Source organism: Talpa occidentalis, unplaced genomic scaffold (assembly GCF_014898055.3).
Source record: "Talpa occidentalis isolate TD23 unplaced genomic scaffold, MPIMG_talOcc4v2.1 talOcc4.4, whole genome shotgun sequence".
NCBI lineage: Eukaryota > Metazoa > Chordata > Mammalia > Eulipotyphla > Talpidae > Talpa > Talpa occidentalis.
Genome location: NW_023604295.1, coordinates 136,718,678 through 136,737,148, shown reverse-complemented (window position 1 = coordinate 136,737,148; position 18,471 = coordinate 136,718,678). Strand labels below are relative to the sequence as shown.

General features: G+C 49.1%; 1 protein-coding gene across 2 annotated transcripts in view; it reads right to left on the bottom strand.

Annotated features, from left to right (window-relative positions):
- The window catches only part of GALNT7 (polypeptide N-acetylgalactosaminyltransferase 7), a 104,805-nt gene extending 87,908 nt beyond the window's left edge, over positions 1-16,897 (bottom strand). For both annotated transcript variants that reach the window (XM_037526441.2, XM_037526442.1), the window contains exon 1: positions 16,772-16,897. In XM_037526441.2, the coding sequence (XP_037382338.1) occupies positions 16,772-16,897 (126 nt within the window). The remainder of the gene's footprint in view (positions 1-16,771) is intronic.
- Between the last annotated feature and the right edge of the window lie 1,574 nt (positions 16,898-18,471).

The window sequence follows — 18,471 nt, the reverse complement described above, 5'->3', positions numbered from 1 at the left end:
CGCCTCAATGCTAGAGTGGCCAGATGTTAAGAGATTAGTTTATAAAATCATGTATGTCCTAAATACAATAAATTAAAACTTTTCTACAGTAAAATAAGAGCGCAACCCCCCAAGCACACATGCATGTACCCTGGCTGTGCGTGCGGCCTCCATGTGCACACACGGACATCTGGGCACAGGAGGAGCCACACAGATCCTGCTAATGGCTTTGAACAAGGCAGATTACGGGTAATGATTTTTAGTTTCCTATTTGCTTTCACTTCTTATTTTCTAGAATGAATGCATAGTTATATTCAGGGGGAAAAGGGTCTTCCAAAAGGAAATAAGGACTATTAAGAGGAAAGTAGCATTTTCCTCTTTCCCCATTTTAGAACATTGGTTCACTTGAAGGTCATGACCTTTAAGACAAAAGTCTCAAGGGTTAAGAGAAACAATAGTACATACTCCTGCCCTCCTCACTTATAATTCCAAATAATGAATGCATAACAAACTTATATGACTTAAGTATTTGCATTCTTTTATGCATTCTTGAAACTATAGATAAATTACTTTGTTCATCCAGGAAGAAGGAAGAGAAAAAAGTGTCTGTAACTGAACGTCTGACTACTCCCTGGAGCTCCAGGACTCGCCTGATGTGGTACAAGGTCATCGCCATGAAGTAGGTTTTATGTCTGCTTTACAGAAGAGGAAAAGGAAGCTCGGAGGAGTTAAGTCACTGGGTCAATCTCACTAAAGCTATTAACAGTGTTTACATGAGGATTTCAACCCATGTAGAGAGTCCATGTATGCTTCATTCTACAGTCATGTCAGCTTTATCTTTAATCCTGCAGCTTATCCTTAGGGAGCCAAATATTACACAGAAAGGCGAGTTAGTTATTAAATAAATCTCAAAATAGTTTCCCTAATGTGCTTAGTATTCATGAGGACTAATACTAATGGTTATCAACCCAATCATTTTTAAAAATAAAAACCACGTGTACGTGTGTGTGTGTGCATGTCTGTGCCATGTATGCGGTTATATACTCTCATCCTCCTACTCTCCAAGCCCCGACACGAATGCTGGGCCTGAACCATGACCCTGCACGACGACAAAGCACCTGCTTCTTTTAGAGGGCACCTTCTCTTCCTCCTACACCTCTAAGTTCACACTCTGGCCCTAAGCCCCAGTTCAAGCAAGAAATACTTTAATCACTATAAATGTACCTTCCCCAAGAACCTTCTGAATTAATCATTGACTTGTTTGGGTTTTTCAAAATCCCAGAGAGCCAATAACAAGAAATCACCACTGAAGTATTAGAATATTCCAGAACCATGAGATGACTTAATCTCCTGAACCTAAGCACTTTGTCTCACACGACTGGCATACGTGTACCTGAGAGAAACTCTGGCTCACATAAGGACACTGGGGTTAACCCAAAGCATTAAAACCTTCCCTGGTAGTGCAGATCTGACCTCTGCTACTTCCTGATCACCAGCCAACAATACAAAAGATGAGGGTTCCCCAGCTGGAGGTCTTTTTTCATGTGTGCAGTACCCAAATCATGTTAATTCACGCCACTGCCTGGCACAAGGGCATTTAAGCAGTATTACAAAATAGTATCAATGTAGTACTAGTATTCTTGGACATTCAGGGAGTTCTCAGCGAGGCAACGGTAGTGATCAAATCCTAAAGTCTACTAGCTTTCCCTCCTCCAGTGAATTTTTCTTTTCTGAGACTGACTGGCCTTCACTGTTGGCAGTAAATGAGGCATCTCAGAGACACGATCTACAGGATTTCAGATGCCAGGTCCACCCACTCCTCGGACACATGCACTGAGCGTCCTGCACGCTGAGGCAGCTTTCACAAAGCAGTGACAAGAACCTGCCCACGTACCAGAGCTCTGGGCAAGGCAAAGGTAATGTCTGAAGGACAGCAAGCAGGTGAGATGCCAGCAAACCTGCACGCTTTTTGCTTTATCACAAACTAGTGAAAGCATGGTGGTCTTAATTTTGTTTGAAAGTTGTTTTACCCTTTTGGGTTTCAGTCATCTGTTATAAATGCTTTTAAATGTATGATAGTCTAAATAAAGACAGCTCTGAGTAGCAGCACTGGCCCATGGATTTAGGAAATAGACGTGTATACACACACGTACATATGTGTGTGTATACATATTTATGGAAGACGCTAAAAATAAATCAGGAATCTGACTGAGATAAGCCCTTATATATTTCCTGATTTTTAAAAAAATACCACTGAAAACTCTGGGCTGAGTGGTTCAATGCCGTGGCCCGATGCGAGGCGGGGTGGGGGTGGAGAGTAGGCTGAAGCTTCAGCTTAGAGTATCACCATTTCAAAGTATCAATAACACTGTTTTGTTAGTTTATTTTTCAAAATACTGTCAGAAAATGTTCCCTGTATTTATTTGATTTTGATCCCATTTTCATCCCTGCATATATGAAGCAGTTTTAAATTAAACCCAGGCCAACCCAGGGGAACCTGCAGTCCCTGGCAGGAAGGGCTCCTGCAAGGAAGCCAAGACTCCCATCTTCACTTCCGTCCTGCTCTTTTTCACAGGACGCAATCACTTCTTAGAGTGCTTTGTTGAAAAGTGAAGTATGTGAGAGAAATTAGAGATTACAAAGAGCGAAAGGTTTTAAAAATGGCTCATTATCTCTAATTTTAGCAATGGAATTCTATTTCTTCATCAGCTCTGACATCACAAGAGTGATGGGAATGAGAGACTGTGACGGTTCTTTCACCTTCAATGAAAAAGCACTGAGTAATACTCGGAAGAGGTATGTGCGTGAGAGAATCACCAGCAAGTGTGAGCCTTGCTCACCCCTCAGAGGCCACAGGCTGTGCCCACATGGCAGGCCTGGGCTGTCTCAGCTCCCTTGCGGTCGATAGTACAGATGATATTTTTAACCTTGAAAGAATTATTCTCCCATTTAGCACCCACTGGGACCCAAAGAAACCGGCCAACCACTCAACAAATGCCAGGCCCCATAATCAAAGAAAGGAATTCTCTGGCCTTAGGGAGGAAAAAAAAAAAAGTTACATGGCTTGCAATTATTTTCCTGAAGAACTGAAGCAACAGCAGGAAAGGATCACGGCACTTTAGAAAACAGAATGCTCAACAAATATCTATCACCTTTGCTGTTACACCTCCAGTTTCCGATTGTCTATAACATTTTTTAAAATCTAACTTTAATTGTCACTTTCCACAATTTCCTTTTAGCTACATTCTGTGTTTCATTTGGCCTTCTCGGTCATATATCATTACCCAAGACATGTTTGCTTTTAAACACAAGTACCTGTTATTTCAGCTGAAGAAGCAGATGAAAGTACATGTTGCAAGCCATTCACTTTATCTTTAGGAAGTGATTTCTGCCAACATATAACAAAGATTTTAACATTTACTTTTCTCCTTGTTACCAGTTAATTGCACAGAGGTCAAGGATGATAACTCCCTCTTAGGAAACATGACTGCACCAGTGTGAAACTATTTGCTAGACTCTCTGGCTGCAATTTTCTGCAATTTAGTCGCAGGTATGGGCTGCTGAGACAAGAGTGGCCGCTGCTCTTGCTGCGGCCATAATTCGCGGAAAGGAAAATGGAGCCACATTCATTCAAAGCCTTCATCAGATTTCAAAGAGGATGCAGGGAGAAATCATTTGCGCATACCCAGGTCGTCTGTCCATATTTTGACCCATATTTCAGATGATGCCAGCAGTTTTTCTAAGAAGCTCAGAAACAGCAGGGCCTCGGGAAAGCGTGGTATTTGGGCTCTATTATGTTTGCAGGTTTGATAACGCTCTTCAAAATGTTTGAAGTTAACAACTGTGCTTGCATGTACTCTACATTTATTTTAAAATAGACGTTATGTGTGCCACACTTTAGAGTCTAAACGTTAGCTATGAAGAGTAAGAGCTATCTTGTATCATACAAAAAATGTACTTCTTTAAAATACCAAGGTATTTGGAAATCACCCTGGTTGAGGACATTTTTAGAATAGGAAATCTCAGAAAACTATTTGCTGAAAGTATTTTTCTCGTTACTGCCCACTAGGATCTCTTTAGAGTATAAGCAAATTTAATTTAATTGACCACCACAATGGAAACGCTCTCCCCCAATCTTCTTTTACAAATAGTGGACAACTCAGAATTTCCTCTGAGGCCAATATACCAAGAGCAACAGTTAAAGAAACTGCAAGCTTATATTTCCTCATTCTACAATCTTTTGCTTAAATGTTAAAATGTAATTATATATTTTTAGTGATCAAAATGTCCAATCTTGACAGTGATCTCTTAGTTTAAAAAACTAAACACTCTACCTCGGAAAATCTCCATGTGTAAAGTAATAAGATTTCAGTCATTTCCATTCCATTACTCTAAAAAGCACTTTATAGTAATTTATTCTGTACCATAATTGAGAGTTTACTTGCCAAAAATCTAATGGATTTTTTTATTCATCTTAAATCACCCCGGCAGACTTTGGAACAGGGGGTTTTAAATGCTTTCTTTCCAAAGAAAAGATGTAAAACCCTGCAAACAGATTGTCAAGGTAACAAATACTAACCTACATGGGACAGAATTCAGGACTAATTCTGTCAGGTCAGTTAAATTTTTAGGAACATAATGAAGAAATTGTCTAATAAGAACTGCATGGCAAAATTTTGAATCGCCAGAAGAAAAATTGAGGCGAGAAAAGGATTTAAGTCATCCTGAACAAGCATAATTAAAACCTGTCCCTAATAAGCAAAGGATTTTAGAAAACGCCTAAGACAAGTTCCGAAATGGCTACATAAAGCGGATCTTTGATTTCACAGGCACAAGTCATAACAGACCAAGAACTAGAGTAGAGCCTATGGCATGGAAAATTTTACTAGACAAATATTGCCCATCACATATATTTTTCATAGAAGTATTAAATAAGCCAATAAAATGTCTTTAATTGATTTAACTAAAATGTTCCTGAGTCATTTTTGAAATGTTTGCGCAATTAATGAATTATAAATCTAAACAGACTTGGGATCTACAGGCCATGTTCCTCCCTTCCAAGTTTTTTACATCTGACTGTCTTTCTTCGGATGTTTGATATATTCTGGCAAAATGAAACTTGCATGACCCAAGCATACAGACTGTTTTGGCCTGTGCTAGGGCTACAATGGCACTATTTTTTTTTTTTAAATAATAGATATTAATAAAATGTCTATGAAATATTTACTTCAAATTCAACAGAATAAAATTATTTAAAGGGCAATAACAAAAGCTGACAAGAAAAGAACCTTTTGAGCACTTCAAACATCATGATTTAGGGACTTTAGTTTTTGTTGTTTTTTTTTAAAATAATGTACCATTGTAGTTTATTGTGCTTTATTCTATTTAACCTTTCTAAAGAATTCATCAAAAAAGAAATTCTCACAGAAGCATAAAGACAGTGCATTGATGTTAGGATATCACTTCTCAGCAAGTATTAATTCTTAAAATTCTGTAAAACTGTTCAAAAGCCTCTCTTATACTACATTAAGAACCTGAGGCTACTGTTTCACTTCAATAGCTGGACTCAATGGGGTCCTTTGCAGGCAGGGTTCTAGCTGGAGCAGGAGCTCGGCATGCACGTAGTTGTAAAAGCCACTTGCAAAACTGACTCACATTAAATAGAATAGCTTATCGCATTTTAAAAAAGTTTTTGTTAAGAGGGGCCTCCCTGGTGGCGCAAAGGGTTAAGATGCAACCTATGAAGCTGTCCACAGCCACTGCAGCATGAGTTCGATCCCTGGCTGGCCAGGGAGCAACCCACATGGCATGGCAGACCTCTCCTGACTCGCCCACTGCTCCCCTCAGCAGTATATTTTGGTCAATCTGCCTGTTCTGCACCCCGCTCTGTCTCTGGTGAATACTCTCACCCCCCACACCTCCGGCCTGTACCCCAGCTCTTGTATGCATAAATAAATCTAAAAAAAAAAAAAAAGTTTTTGTTAGGAAGAAAAATCAAGTCAAAGGAAAATTACCGACAGTTTAACAAATAGAAATGCTGACACACCCGTTTTCTCCAAGAGTGACAAATTTTGGGAAGTTTCTCTATTAATACCTATTTAAGACACATTCTTTAATACCAACTCCTTTTAGAAAGATACACACACTACCAGTAAATCCACAGTTTTCATAGTAAGTAGCTTGATGCTTAAGTACTAAAGCACATTATAAAACATTTTATAAAGGTAAGAACTACAAAAGATAAAAATTACGCTTACGCCAGATAATCATGAGGCCTGTAAGTTGACTGGAGTAGAGAGTAGTCTACCATCTTGAGGCCCAAATATATTCCTCAGCTCAGGGACTCAATAAAAGATTAAAGATGAAAAAAGTGATTAGGTCATCTATTCTATTCCATTCTCATATGAAACTGCTCCCAATAGTATGTGATTTAATTTTAATTCATCCAGTTTAAAATATCCTTGGTAATGACAAATTCCAATTGCTTTGCTTGGAAGCCTATTAGCAGACTAGTTGGTATTGATATAATACTGCGGTTAATTGTACCTTCTAGATTTGGGAGACCAGGCTGCTCTGCAGCAATTCTATAAACCTAATTAGATAATGCAAAGTTAATTTTTTCTTCAAGTTTCAGTGTACCGGTTCTTGTATGCAGCGAACTAAATCAGGTCTCCCTGTCGACAAGTTTAAATGCTTCTCAGGAGCAACACTTAAAAAAGCCATGAAGGTTGGGGAGCCCAAGAGGGAATTTATAATGGAGCAGAAATGAGAACATTTCTCATCTTGAAATATTCAGGATTCTTAGCAAATTAAGCAAGTGAAAGTTACTCCTTCCCTCTCCAAAAGAGACTTCGGCTCTGGGTAACTGCAGTTCAAGTGTCTCCGTGTTCCTCCCGGGTCACCAGACTGAACTACATGAAGGGTGGATCTCATTTGAAAAACTGACATTGTCGAAATGCTGAAATGTTTTGCTCTTTTGTTTTTTCTCCTTTAAATAGACATCAGTCAAATTAATGTATTAAAAACTAAAAGCTGCCTAATATTCTCAAATTAAAATTTCTTTTCCAACTTCAAATAATATTACTAAGTCGTTCTAAGTCACAGCTTTATAAGTCCCTGGACTTCAGACTAAAAGAGTGCAAAGTGCCTAGAGTGAATTATAATATTTTAATATAGTGTATATATTATATGGTACATGTACTTTTATCACAACTACATGATTAGGATTCAACTTAAGATATGCACAGGCCTCCCCTGGTGGCGCAGCAGTTGAGCACTGGGTTGCGAGGCTGCCGCAGCCTCTGCAGCGCCAGTTCAATCCCCGGCCACCAGCGAGGGGCCCACACACAAGATATGCACAGCAAACCTTATATATTGTCGTTTTCTATAAGGTTGATGAGAAGAAAAAGAAATTCCTTCCTGCCAGGCCACTGAGCAGGGAACCTGCAATTTCTCCCCACGTCTGTGCAGGTTTTCTCGTCACTTTCCTCCACATCCCAAAGATGTGCATGTGACATGCGCTGGCTTGTCTCAAGCGCCCCGCTGGAATGAGTGGGATGTGAGGTGTCCTGTAATGGAAGGCGGGCCCATCTAGGGTCCTGACCTGAGACCTGAGCTTGCAGAAGGCTCTACCCCCACCTCCACCCCAGGCCCCCAGCTGGAATAAGTGTTTCAGAAAATGAATGGCTGTGAATGCTTGTGTAATTCCAACAGTGTCTGTGGTCTTTAGGAGACTGGTGATGTTTCTGCACCAGAAATATGCTGGAGGCACTTCGCTCTTGCTGGTAGCCATTAGCCTTTGGCAAAATTGGTTTCTCTAATAGGTCATTTCACTTAAAGTAGAAGTTTCCAAAAGCCTACTGACATTAGGTGAGAACTCACTATATAGATATACATACATGCCTACAGACACACACACGCACACGCACACACACAGAGGAGGGGGCTGATGGGGTGGGGAGAGGTACCTGCACCTAATTAAGGCAGAGCAGATATGACCAAAAACAGGTTAAATTGTTCTTTTAACAATTACTTCCTCTTCTACTTGTGCTTTCCCTGAAGAGAAGGTGCAGCTCAAGGCCGGAGCTTCTTTTGCATCTGAGGTTAGTCTGGGTTCATCCTATTTACCTAGATGCCAGCAATTGCTGGCCTCTGCCCCCACCCTCTCTCCACGGGGGGCACACTTGCTGCCACTACCCCTCCCTGCATCTTCATTCTAATTCGACCTGGATTCGCTCTCAAATATTGTCAAGTTCCTGACTTGATGGCCTTGTCCTTGGACATTACCTTTGCTCCCTTTTTCCTACGGGTAATATGCTCCAGGTGGTTTTGCTTCTGAAGGGGCTTCTTTCGCCTCTCTTCCCCCCAGCGCCCAAAAGAAGGCTCTCCCCACGCTTCCCCCTTTCTCCCCATCCACGTAAGCTCCCTGAACCTACCAAAGAGTCACACTCTGTGCCCAGCACCCACTTCCATTCCGACCGCCACCTCCTCGTGGACACCTCCACCTGGCTGATCTGTGGTCTGCAAACGACATACACTCAAACCGAAGAGTTTGCTGCGTACCCCCCAAATCTCCACATCCTCCCGCCTGCACTTAACACGTGACGCCTGGGCCAGCAGCGTCAACATCACCTGGAACAAGTCAGAATCGCAAACTCCCTGCCTCACTTCAGCGCCACGGAATTGGAACTTCTGGGCCAAGGCTGAATAATCTGTGTTTTGAAGTCCCCTCTAGGGACTTCGCTGTCTGCTGAAATTTGAGAACCACTAATTCAGACGGTTCTAGTCCCTCCACAGGCTGCTGCAGCTTCCTTCCTTGTCGGCTCTAGCGGCTGCGAGTCCTCCCGCCGTCCACGCTGGGCGCTTCTACTTCACAGTCTCTCATACTCACTTTCTTGGTCGCTCTCCTAGTTCAGGCCTCATTACGTCCTTCAGAGACAATTCTGTCCTCACTGACATCTAGCCAGCATTATTTCCAGACTGTTCCTTAGAGCCCAGCTCCGACCAATCAGGGCACTCAGCACCTCTTTCCAGGGCCGGCTCTCCCATTCCTCCAGCCCCCACCCAAGCTCTCAGCCATGTGGGCCCCAGATTTGCTGCAGACTTTCCCACTTTTGCACACCCTGCTCCTCTGTCGCTGGGCGCCACCCTCTGCATGCCAAGATGAGGTCTCTGGCAGCACCTCGCCCCAGACCACACGCGGCTTTCTCTGTGATCCCACAGGACCCCCGCCCCCTCCCACCCACCCACCCACAGTTCCTTCACCCACGGGGATTGTTATTTGTGCATCTGGCCCACAAGCCTGTGGCAAAAAAAAAAAAAAGACTGTTCGTGTTGCTTACCCAGGACCATGGGTAGCAAGCAAGATGACCATAATTAGCATCCACCCAGGGCCTTCTTCCATTTGTGAACTCATCCAAGTACTGCACTCCCTGCAAACTCACCACGCTGCAGTCAGACTGGCCTTCTTCCGCTTCTCAAACATCCCTGCCTCGTTCCAAGTTCAAGGGCTTTGCACTTCCTTGTCCCTCTCGTAGAATGCCTCCTCCCTGAGAATTGGGGCTCATTCTCTGTTCTTTAGGCTTCAGCACTGAACTTCCCTGAGTGCCCCACTCCCCCATCCCTTTTTCTTTCATAATCATCATGTGTTGTGCTTGTCTCTTCCTAAATCTCTGCTGTCTTCAAAGTCCCCTTGCAGTGTAGTCTGGGGAGCTTGACTATGTTGTTAAAATCTTCAGGGTAGGGCCAGAGAGCGGGGCTCTGAAGCTGCAACGCCTAGACTAAGTGAACGACTTTGGGCAAAGAGTTCACCTAACTCTGTCACCTCCTCTACCAAGTGGAGATTCTGCCAGACTTGGGTTACGGGAGGCTAGTGTGAGTACACAGTGTAATACATGTGCACAGTGGTGTGGCTCACGGGATTCAGTTATGCTATCTCCTATCCATACTGCATTATAAACTACAGAATCTCCAGTGCCCAGGGAGCAGATGGTATTTAGTAGACATTCAATCAATATTTGAGTGAACCAAGAGTTGGTAAGTAAATGAATGTCAACACTCTCAACTCCACGTCAAAAGCTCCCCCAAAACTGCTCTACTGATGAATTAATAACACCTCAACCCAGTTCTTCGCCTACCACTTAATTCCCTGCAAAATGTGGCCCAAACTTTCTTTTCCAATCTTGAATTCCACTTCTTTTCACCAGTAAAATCAGACTTCTTCCTGGTCTCCCCCACATTCCTTTAGTCTAGAATGTTCTTCCCTGCCCCTCTACCTGTGCAAACTCCACTGACATGTCAGATCTAGCAAACACCTTGCTCTTCGCTCTTGCCTCTGAAAGTTCCCCCCCTACTGCGGTGTGAGAACAACCTGTTCATGATGGTTACATGTTCACTCAGGTTATCTCACTGAGGAGAAGGGCTGCAGCTGAGCCCCCGCCAGCTCTCTGTCTCCAGCCCCAGCTCACCCCAGTGAACGGATCGATGGAGGCGGGAAGTGCTGTTATATACACCAAGAGAAAATTGCTGTTCTTAAGGATACACCTACTGTGGGGCTGTTAGGTCAAGATCTGAGTAACATCTCAGTTCTGTCCAAGCGTCCACCACTTCCACTGCAGATGTCTCCAGCGCCGCGAGTCAGGAGCGGCACTCAGTGAACACGCCATAGTGCGTGAAATAACTAAATAGTGCCAAGTTTATATCCCCTAATTCTTTTTTTTTTTTTTAAAGATTTATTTTTATTTATTGACACAAGCACTGGGCACAGTCAGAAGCGCGGGAGAGTGAGAGGATTCACCAGAGCCAGAGCGGGGAGCAGAGCAGGCAGAAGGACCGAAGCACACTGCTGAGGGGAGCAGCGGGCGGCAGGAGAGGCCTGTGCGCCATGCGGGACCCTCCTCCGGTGGCCGGGGAGCAGCCAGGGATCGAACCAGTGCTGCAGAGGCTGTGGGCAGCTTCGCAACCCAGCGCTCAACGGCTGCACCACCGGGGAGGCCCTATCCCCTAATTCTTACAAAGATTTCTGTCCACACTGTTTTGTTGTTGTTGTTTTTTTTAAAGATTTATTTATTTATTTATTTATTTATTTATTTATTTATTTATTTATTTATTTATTTATACAAGAACCGGGGTACAGGCCAGATGTGTGGGAGGGTGAGAGGACTCACCAGAGATATAGAGCAGGAAACAGAACAGGCAGACTGATGAAACACACTGCTGAGGGGAGCAGCGGGTGAGACAGGAGAGGTCTGCCACGCCATATGGGACCCTCGCCTGCCGGCCGGGATCAAACTGACACTGCAGAGGCTGCAGACAACTTCACAGCACAGCGCTCAACGGCCTGTGCCACCAGGGAAGTCCCTCCACACCGTTATTACACGTTCTACCTTTCACCCTCCCCCTTCCAAATACACCCAACTATGACAGTGTTCCTTTCACAGCCTCCGGCTGTGGCCACTCTATGCCACAGTTTTTAAATTCTGAACTACGTTTCCCCTTCCGTCGGAATGCACGTTCATTCTTCAGGAATGAAAACTAGACTTGAAAATAGGAAAGTTATCCAGGTTGTACCTGAATAATCACAACCATCTCATTTAACAGCTATTCAAATCTTGCGGAGCAACTTTTTCATAACCCTGAAGCTAGAATTTACAAACACTCTTTACAAATGGCCCCCTTCTGACTTTCAGTCTTGATCATCATTCTCTCTCCCCGTGTCTCTACTTCACTATTGACTGATCCAGTGCTGCTTATACTGCAACCCAAACACTAGCCCCCACTTATCTCCTGTCGCTCCTGCAACAGTCTAAGTCACAGAAGAGTCATCTAAATTTGACTAAGTGTTCCTTCTTCACTAACAGTTATGCACTCCCTGAATAGCTCTTCTAACCTGCGGGTGTGGCTGTGAACGAAACCTGGTGACAGGCCCTGCATCTGTTCCTCACGGTACTATTGGATTGAGGAAGAGGGGCAGGACCCCAGGCCATGTGTGATGCTGCTTTTTCCTTGAGAAGTGATCCCTTGAGTGTAGGGACTTTTATTTGGGTATTCTTGGTATATTCCAGTGGAATCTTATTGGGGGAAGAGGCAGAGCTGACGCCTGAAAACAACTGCACAGCATCAAAATAGCAGGTTCTCAAAGACACCTTTTTGCTCAACATGGTTCAGTTATAAGTTGATGAGAAAGAACCCCGATTCCTGGTTGGGGCCATAGTCTGTGTGGGTTTCCCTTATATCCCAAAGGATGTCACATGAGGTCGGTTGGCAGGTCTGAGGGAGTAGGTGTGTGATGCCCTTGCAGGAGCGCGTCCTGTCCAGGGTGGGGTCACCTCTATGTTCTGAGCAGCTGGGACAGGCTCAGCCACCCATGACCCTCAACTGGGAGATGTGGGTTGGAAAAGGAAAGAATCAAAATCGTCTCTAATGGGAGTGTTTAAGGTTTTTACTTAGAAGTTTGTTGTTTTGTAACCAGAAACGTGCCTCAGGAACTTAACTCTTATTTATTATCAGTTGGCTTTGGTAAAACTGGCTTCTCTATATGTTGTTTTGGCTAAAGTTGCAGTTTCCAAAAATCTATTGACAATGGTGAGGACTTACTGTAGAGCAATTCTTAGGACCGTTTGCATCCCTAGAGTATCAGGGAGGGATGAATGGAGGGTCCACCACCTTAGAAGACGAAGGAGATACTCCGTGAGCAGGAAACACACATCCTGCCCCTGTGGACACAGTCATTGGTTTACAGGTACCTTTTAAGAACCATGGACACTCCTGATTCTTGACCGAGAAGACAGCAAGTATATGCAGAAGTCTGCATTAATTTCAAGAGGTCTAAGAATCCACATTTCTTAGACTTGGTAACGTGTGTGCGTGTCAAAGACAGCAAAACAGAACAAAAACCAACCTAGGGCCACTTAGCCTCAGGAACTGAAACAAGAGCGGCCATTGAAGATTTTAGGCACTACTTTTCTGCTAAGTGACAGCGCCATCCCTGATAGTGTAAGTAGAGGTTCCATTTGAAATAAAATCTCATGGGCAAGGGCAGTTTTCCAGGTTGTAACCAATCATCCCTGAGATAAAATGGCCTTGGTAAAGTAGAACTTGACTGTGACAGGGTCATCAATTCAGTCACTAACCCTGATTGTAGAGATTTTCCTTTCAAACAGTCTCCTTCCCACAGAAAATGTCTCCGCCTAGGCTTGGTTCTTGAATTAGTACTACTAAGTGTGCTCTGAACTTAAGTGGCATTAATGGTTTGACTAAAGTAGCATTTGCACAAAGAATCATCAGTTCACATGCAGCTTCCAAGCATTTGCTATATTAGAGCTAAATTTGCTATAATAGAACCACTGAAGATCTTTTCACCATTTCCATCACATATCTTTATTTTCAAAGGCTTATGATTCAACTGTAAACACGCACTCAAGGCGAAAACCTGGGATAAATCGTCTCAGAGATATGACTGTTAATTAAAGGGTTTTTTTTGCACTTTGCAAGGCTAGCCAGATGGTCTTAATAAATGCTGACCTGAACGTTTCCAAAGGACAATGTCTTAAAAAAATTAGGCTTCCCAACCATAATAAACAACATAAGGATGTATGAGTTGTCTTCAGAACTTTCAATGCCTCGGGAACTTAACTCTTGTTTATTATCAGCCGGCTTTGGTAAAACTGGTTTCTCTATATAGTGTTTTGGTTAAACCTGCAGTTTCCAAAAACTGCTCCTCGCCCCTTCCTGTCCTTTACGCCTACATCTGGTCACCTAGTCCTGATGCCCAACATATTTAATAGCTTGGGAATCAATTCAGTTTTCTCCCCTTCCAGACACCCCGCCCATCCAAGTAGTGCTGTGTCCCATCTGAACTCTTACGACTGCCAAAGAGACTCCACTACCTGCTTTTGCTCAAAACCAACTCATATTTCCCGCAGAGTGAGCTTTCCAAAACACAAATCCAACCAGGCGTCTCACCTACCTACAAGCTCTTTAATGGCCTCGCGCTGCCCCACAGACCAAGTCCTGAGCATGCTCCACAGGACTCATTCTCACCTCTGCAGCCGCAGCCTGGCCCTCCTCTCACTCTGTAACTGCGGGGCTGTTCGGAGCTTTTCTTCAGTTCCGCAGTTGGCTGAGCTCCTTCCCACCCCAGGACCTTGGCACACTCCCTCCACCCTCGCATCGACCACCAGTTTTGCACATCCTCAGTTTTCAACTCAAGTCACTTCTTCAGCTGTGCCTTTTATGACTAAGCTCCTCCACTTTCTTACCCCCTTGTGCTTTCTCTTCATAGCATGCAGCACACTTTGTATTTGTGGACTCTTGATTAATGTGTTTATTCCTCTCTCTCACTAGACTGTAAGATCCACAAGGGTAGGGTGTTTCCTCAACAACTAGCACTGGTATGTAGAAGGCTCTCGGGACATCAAATTTTCACATAATCCACCTCAGAGGAAGGACAGGAGACCCGCAGATTGGACAGAGAGAAGAACCCCTCTTCCATCTGGACGGCAGGCTGCTTGTGCTGCTAGGGTGCCCTCGGCGGCTGGGCGGATCTAAACAAGGAAGGAGTTCAGGTGAAACAAAACAAAAACACCAGGATGCAAGAACATGAAAGTTCAAGGCAAAAAGTGGCACTGGGTGGAGCCATGAGGCTAAGCCTTTGGTCAAATGGGGGTGCTCTAGACTATCTGGGGCCACCTGCAGGTATGAGGCCCACATGTGGACGAGCATTACAGGACAGCAGGTGTCTCCCAACGGGTGCAACCACCTGCACCTGCAATCAAAGTAAAAGAACCAGAAGGGGAAAGTGGGGTGTCAGCATCTGAGTACCGTCAGCATCTTCTTTCAAGGAGACGTATTTCCAGTGTTTTCTCACAAGTTAGGCTAGTTCTTATTAAAGGGCAACCACAGATTCTTATTTACGCATTTATGATTTATAAGCTATACCTTAAATTGCTTAGTTACCCTTTGCCTGCAGAGTTAATAAAAGCGTTTGGTTTTCCCTACACATAAACATTCTCGCTAACGCTAATTATGTTTCAAAGTCTTAAAAAGCTGGTTTCTGTCTTTGGCAAGTAGAAATTACACTGGATCCACTGACAAACGGCCCACTAAGTGGGACTAAAATTCAAGATATGGCCACCTCATTCGGTTATGGGAAGAGGACGGGGTCGCAGCACCATCTCAAGAGAGAGGCACCTCTTTTAAAAGCTTGTCACCCAAACCTTGACAGTCATTCTCTCCAGGCTAGGTGTATCCATCTTTGTATTATCCATCTTTGCTCACTTCCTCTCCCTGAAAACGGGGTTCTGACATTTCCAGCTCTCTGCAAAAGGCCATTTGATGGCTTAAAACACAGTCTCCAACTATTGCATTATTCAGCTACCCTTTGTCAACAAATCACTTTAAAAGCAAAATCCTAAGAAGGGCACCCTCGCTCCTGGCGCACGGGGAGCTGAGGGGCTGGAAACCACAAACACATGAAAAAAGGGAAATTTGGTACATGGTAGGATCATTATCCTCAATGACTCCGACGGACCCCCACGGCGGATATTAGTCTCCAAGACGTCAACTACTAAAACTGGGGCGGAAACGCACCCTCGGCAGCCGGCCAAGCGCTGACAAGGAAACCCCTTCCCGGGACTCGGGGGCCAGGACGCTTCTCCACCGACTCCCCGACGCGCTCGCCCGCAGGAAAGTTCCCCGCGGAGCTCGCCTCGGGGCCCGCGCACACGGCATCTGCCCGGGGCGCTGCGCCCCGCGGCGAGGCTCCTCCCAGCACCCCCGGCGGCCCAGACCCCGGTCCTGCCTCGGCCCCCGGGCGGCCAGCCGGGGCGGAGGGCTGGGCCAGGCCGGGGCGCAGTGGGGGCGGCGGAGGATCTGGGGGTGCGGGCCAGGCGGAGGGGCGGGGGGGGGGCCGCGCGCCCGCCCGCCCCCGGTGCGGACGCCCCTTCCCGGCGCCGCTCCGGGAAGTAACGTTTCGAGGCGCCGGGGCCCCCAGGCCGCGGCCCGGAGCGCGACGCCAACGTCCGCCGCGGCGCCGACCCCGCGCCCCCCGGCGCCGGCCCGCGCCCCGCGCCCCCCAGCGTCGGCCCGAGCGGGCGGCGGCGCCGCAACTTAGTTTTCCGGCCCGAGCGGCCCCGCCCCGGCCCCGGGGGGCGCGCGCCGCGGCTCGGGAGGGGCCCCCGCCCCCCACCGGGCGCGGCGGGAAGGGCCGGGCCGGGTCCGCGCGAGGCCTCGGCGCCCCCGCGCCCGCCCCGCCGCCCGCCCCGCCGCCCGCCGAGGGGGAGGCGGCGCCCGCGTACGCGCCGGAGGCGGGGCCCTCGCGGCCGCGGCCGCTCCCGGGGGGGAGCCCCGGCGCCGGCACCCCGGGCGGACGGCGCGCGAGGGAGGCGGGTCCCCGGGCCTGGGCCGGACCGCGCGGCGGCATCGCGCGTCCTCCGGGCCTGCCCGCGCCACAGGCCGCAGCCCGGACCACCCGGGCCCCGGCGCCGCCCGCGCGGCCGCCCCGGACTCGGGCGCGCGCCCCCCGGGTCCCCCCGGCCCCGCCCCGCTCCCGGCCGCGGCGCGCGCGGGTCCCGGCGCGGGTCGGCGGCGCCGCAGTCGCGGCGGCGGGCGCGGGGCGGGCGCGCGGGAGGGGCGGCGAGGGCGGCGAGGGGCGGCGAGGGGCGGGCCGGCGGCGGCCGGAGCGCGGCGCCCCCGAACGGCCCGCGCGGCGCCGGCGCCACCTGCGGAGCGGCGCCCCCGCGCGCCCCCGAACAAGTTGCAGGTCGCGGCGCGGGGGGGGGGGGCGGTCACTCACCCGCAGGCGGCTCCGCGGGCTCGGCTCGTCCGGCCGCGGCGCCAGCGAGGACCAGAGCACGAGCAGCCCCAGCAGCCCGCCCAGCGCCAGCAGGCTCCGCAGCAGCAGCCCCGGCTTCAGCCGCATCCTCCCGGCGCCGCCACTCCGCCGGCGCAGCCGCCGCCACCGCTGCCCGCGCCCGCCTCCTCCCCGGCGCTCCCCTCCCTCCCCTCCCCTCCCCTCCCCTCCCTCCCCTCCCTCCCCGCCGCTCCGCTCCGCTCCCCTCCCCCGCCCGCCCTGCCGCGCCGCCCGCCCGGCCCGCGCGCCCCCTGCGCCCCGCGCGCCCCGGCCCCCTCCCCGCGGGGCCCCCGCCGAGCCCGCCCAGCCGGCCTCCCCTGCCCCGCGGGAGCCGCCCGGGGCCCCCCTTCCCGGCGCCGCCCCCCGCCCCCCGGGCCCCGCAGCAACTCGCGCTCTCCCCAGCTCCGGGCCTGAGCCGTGGCCCCGCCGCTCGGTCCCGCAGCTCCCAGCGCCCCAAACTTTTACTGCCATCGCGGGTCACAACTCTGTCCTCCGCGCCCGGCCCCCCGCGCCGCCCCCAGCCCCCGCCGCGGGCCCGGGGCCGCTGCGCCCCGAAGCGCACCCCGCGCGCCCCCCGCCGCCGCCGGCGCGGGCGGACCAGGAAGTCGGGGACGGCGGCCGCCGCGGCTCCACGTGGCCGGTTTGGGCCGGAGGTTCTTTCTTGTCGGCTGCGCCTGCTTTTCACTCGGCTCTGGCGGGAGGGGGTGCGCCCGAAAGACCCGGGGGGCTGCGCCAGCACCCCCGCGCGGCGGGGCTCCCCGGGGGAGGCGCGATCGCCCGGGTTGGGAGGGAGCCAGGCTGTGCCCCTCGGCAACGACACCCTTGTTCCGGGGCTGATGACTTTCTATTCGGGGCACCGAGGATGTCGGGGTTCCCAAGCCCCATCCGCAGGGCCCCCCTCAGACCTGAATCTGCCCCCATTGTTGCTCAGACTCCTCTTCGGCACGAGCCCCAAGCAGCGCACCGGAAACGGTGCTGACTCGTGGGGCCGCGAGCTCTGCCCCGGGTCCCCGCGCCCGGCCCGGCCCGGCCCGGCCCGCTGCGCGCAGCCCTCGGCGCCCCTCGGGTGTCCCCGCCCAAGCTGCCTGCTCTGAGCTGAGCAGAGTGTTTCACGTCGCCTGGTTCAGGCTGGTGACAGCTCGCCCTTTTTCCTGAGGTCTCATACCCGCAAATACTTCCAGACAAGTAAAAGCTGTTTATTTGCGATTTTCAGAATGAAAGAGAGAGTTGGGCTCAGGATGGAGAATTGCACCACGCTGCACGCGCGCCGGTGTTTGGGTTCCACTACCCCGCGTGTTGGGGGGCTCTAGGGAGGCTGCGATTTCAGAATTTCCACGGGTGACCCCCGTGAGGAAATGTGGATGTAGTTGGGTGTATTCGTGGTGGCTGAATAATTGCATTTCCTCCAAGCCCAGCACACACAGCCACCTGGAGGAGCGGGTCTCAGGTGTTGAATACAAATCACTGTCTCACTCAGCATTTTTATCAACCAGTTAAAAAGCTGGTTGCTTTCAGCGTAAGGTAAGAGAGACTTTGCTGAAGGTAAATTTTTTTTTTTGGCAGGGGAGGGTGGTTGTGTGGAAGGATGTTCCTTAGTTGTCAGGGATGAGTCGGCTGGCAATGTGGGAAGCTAATGGCCCACT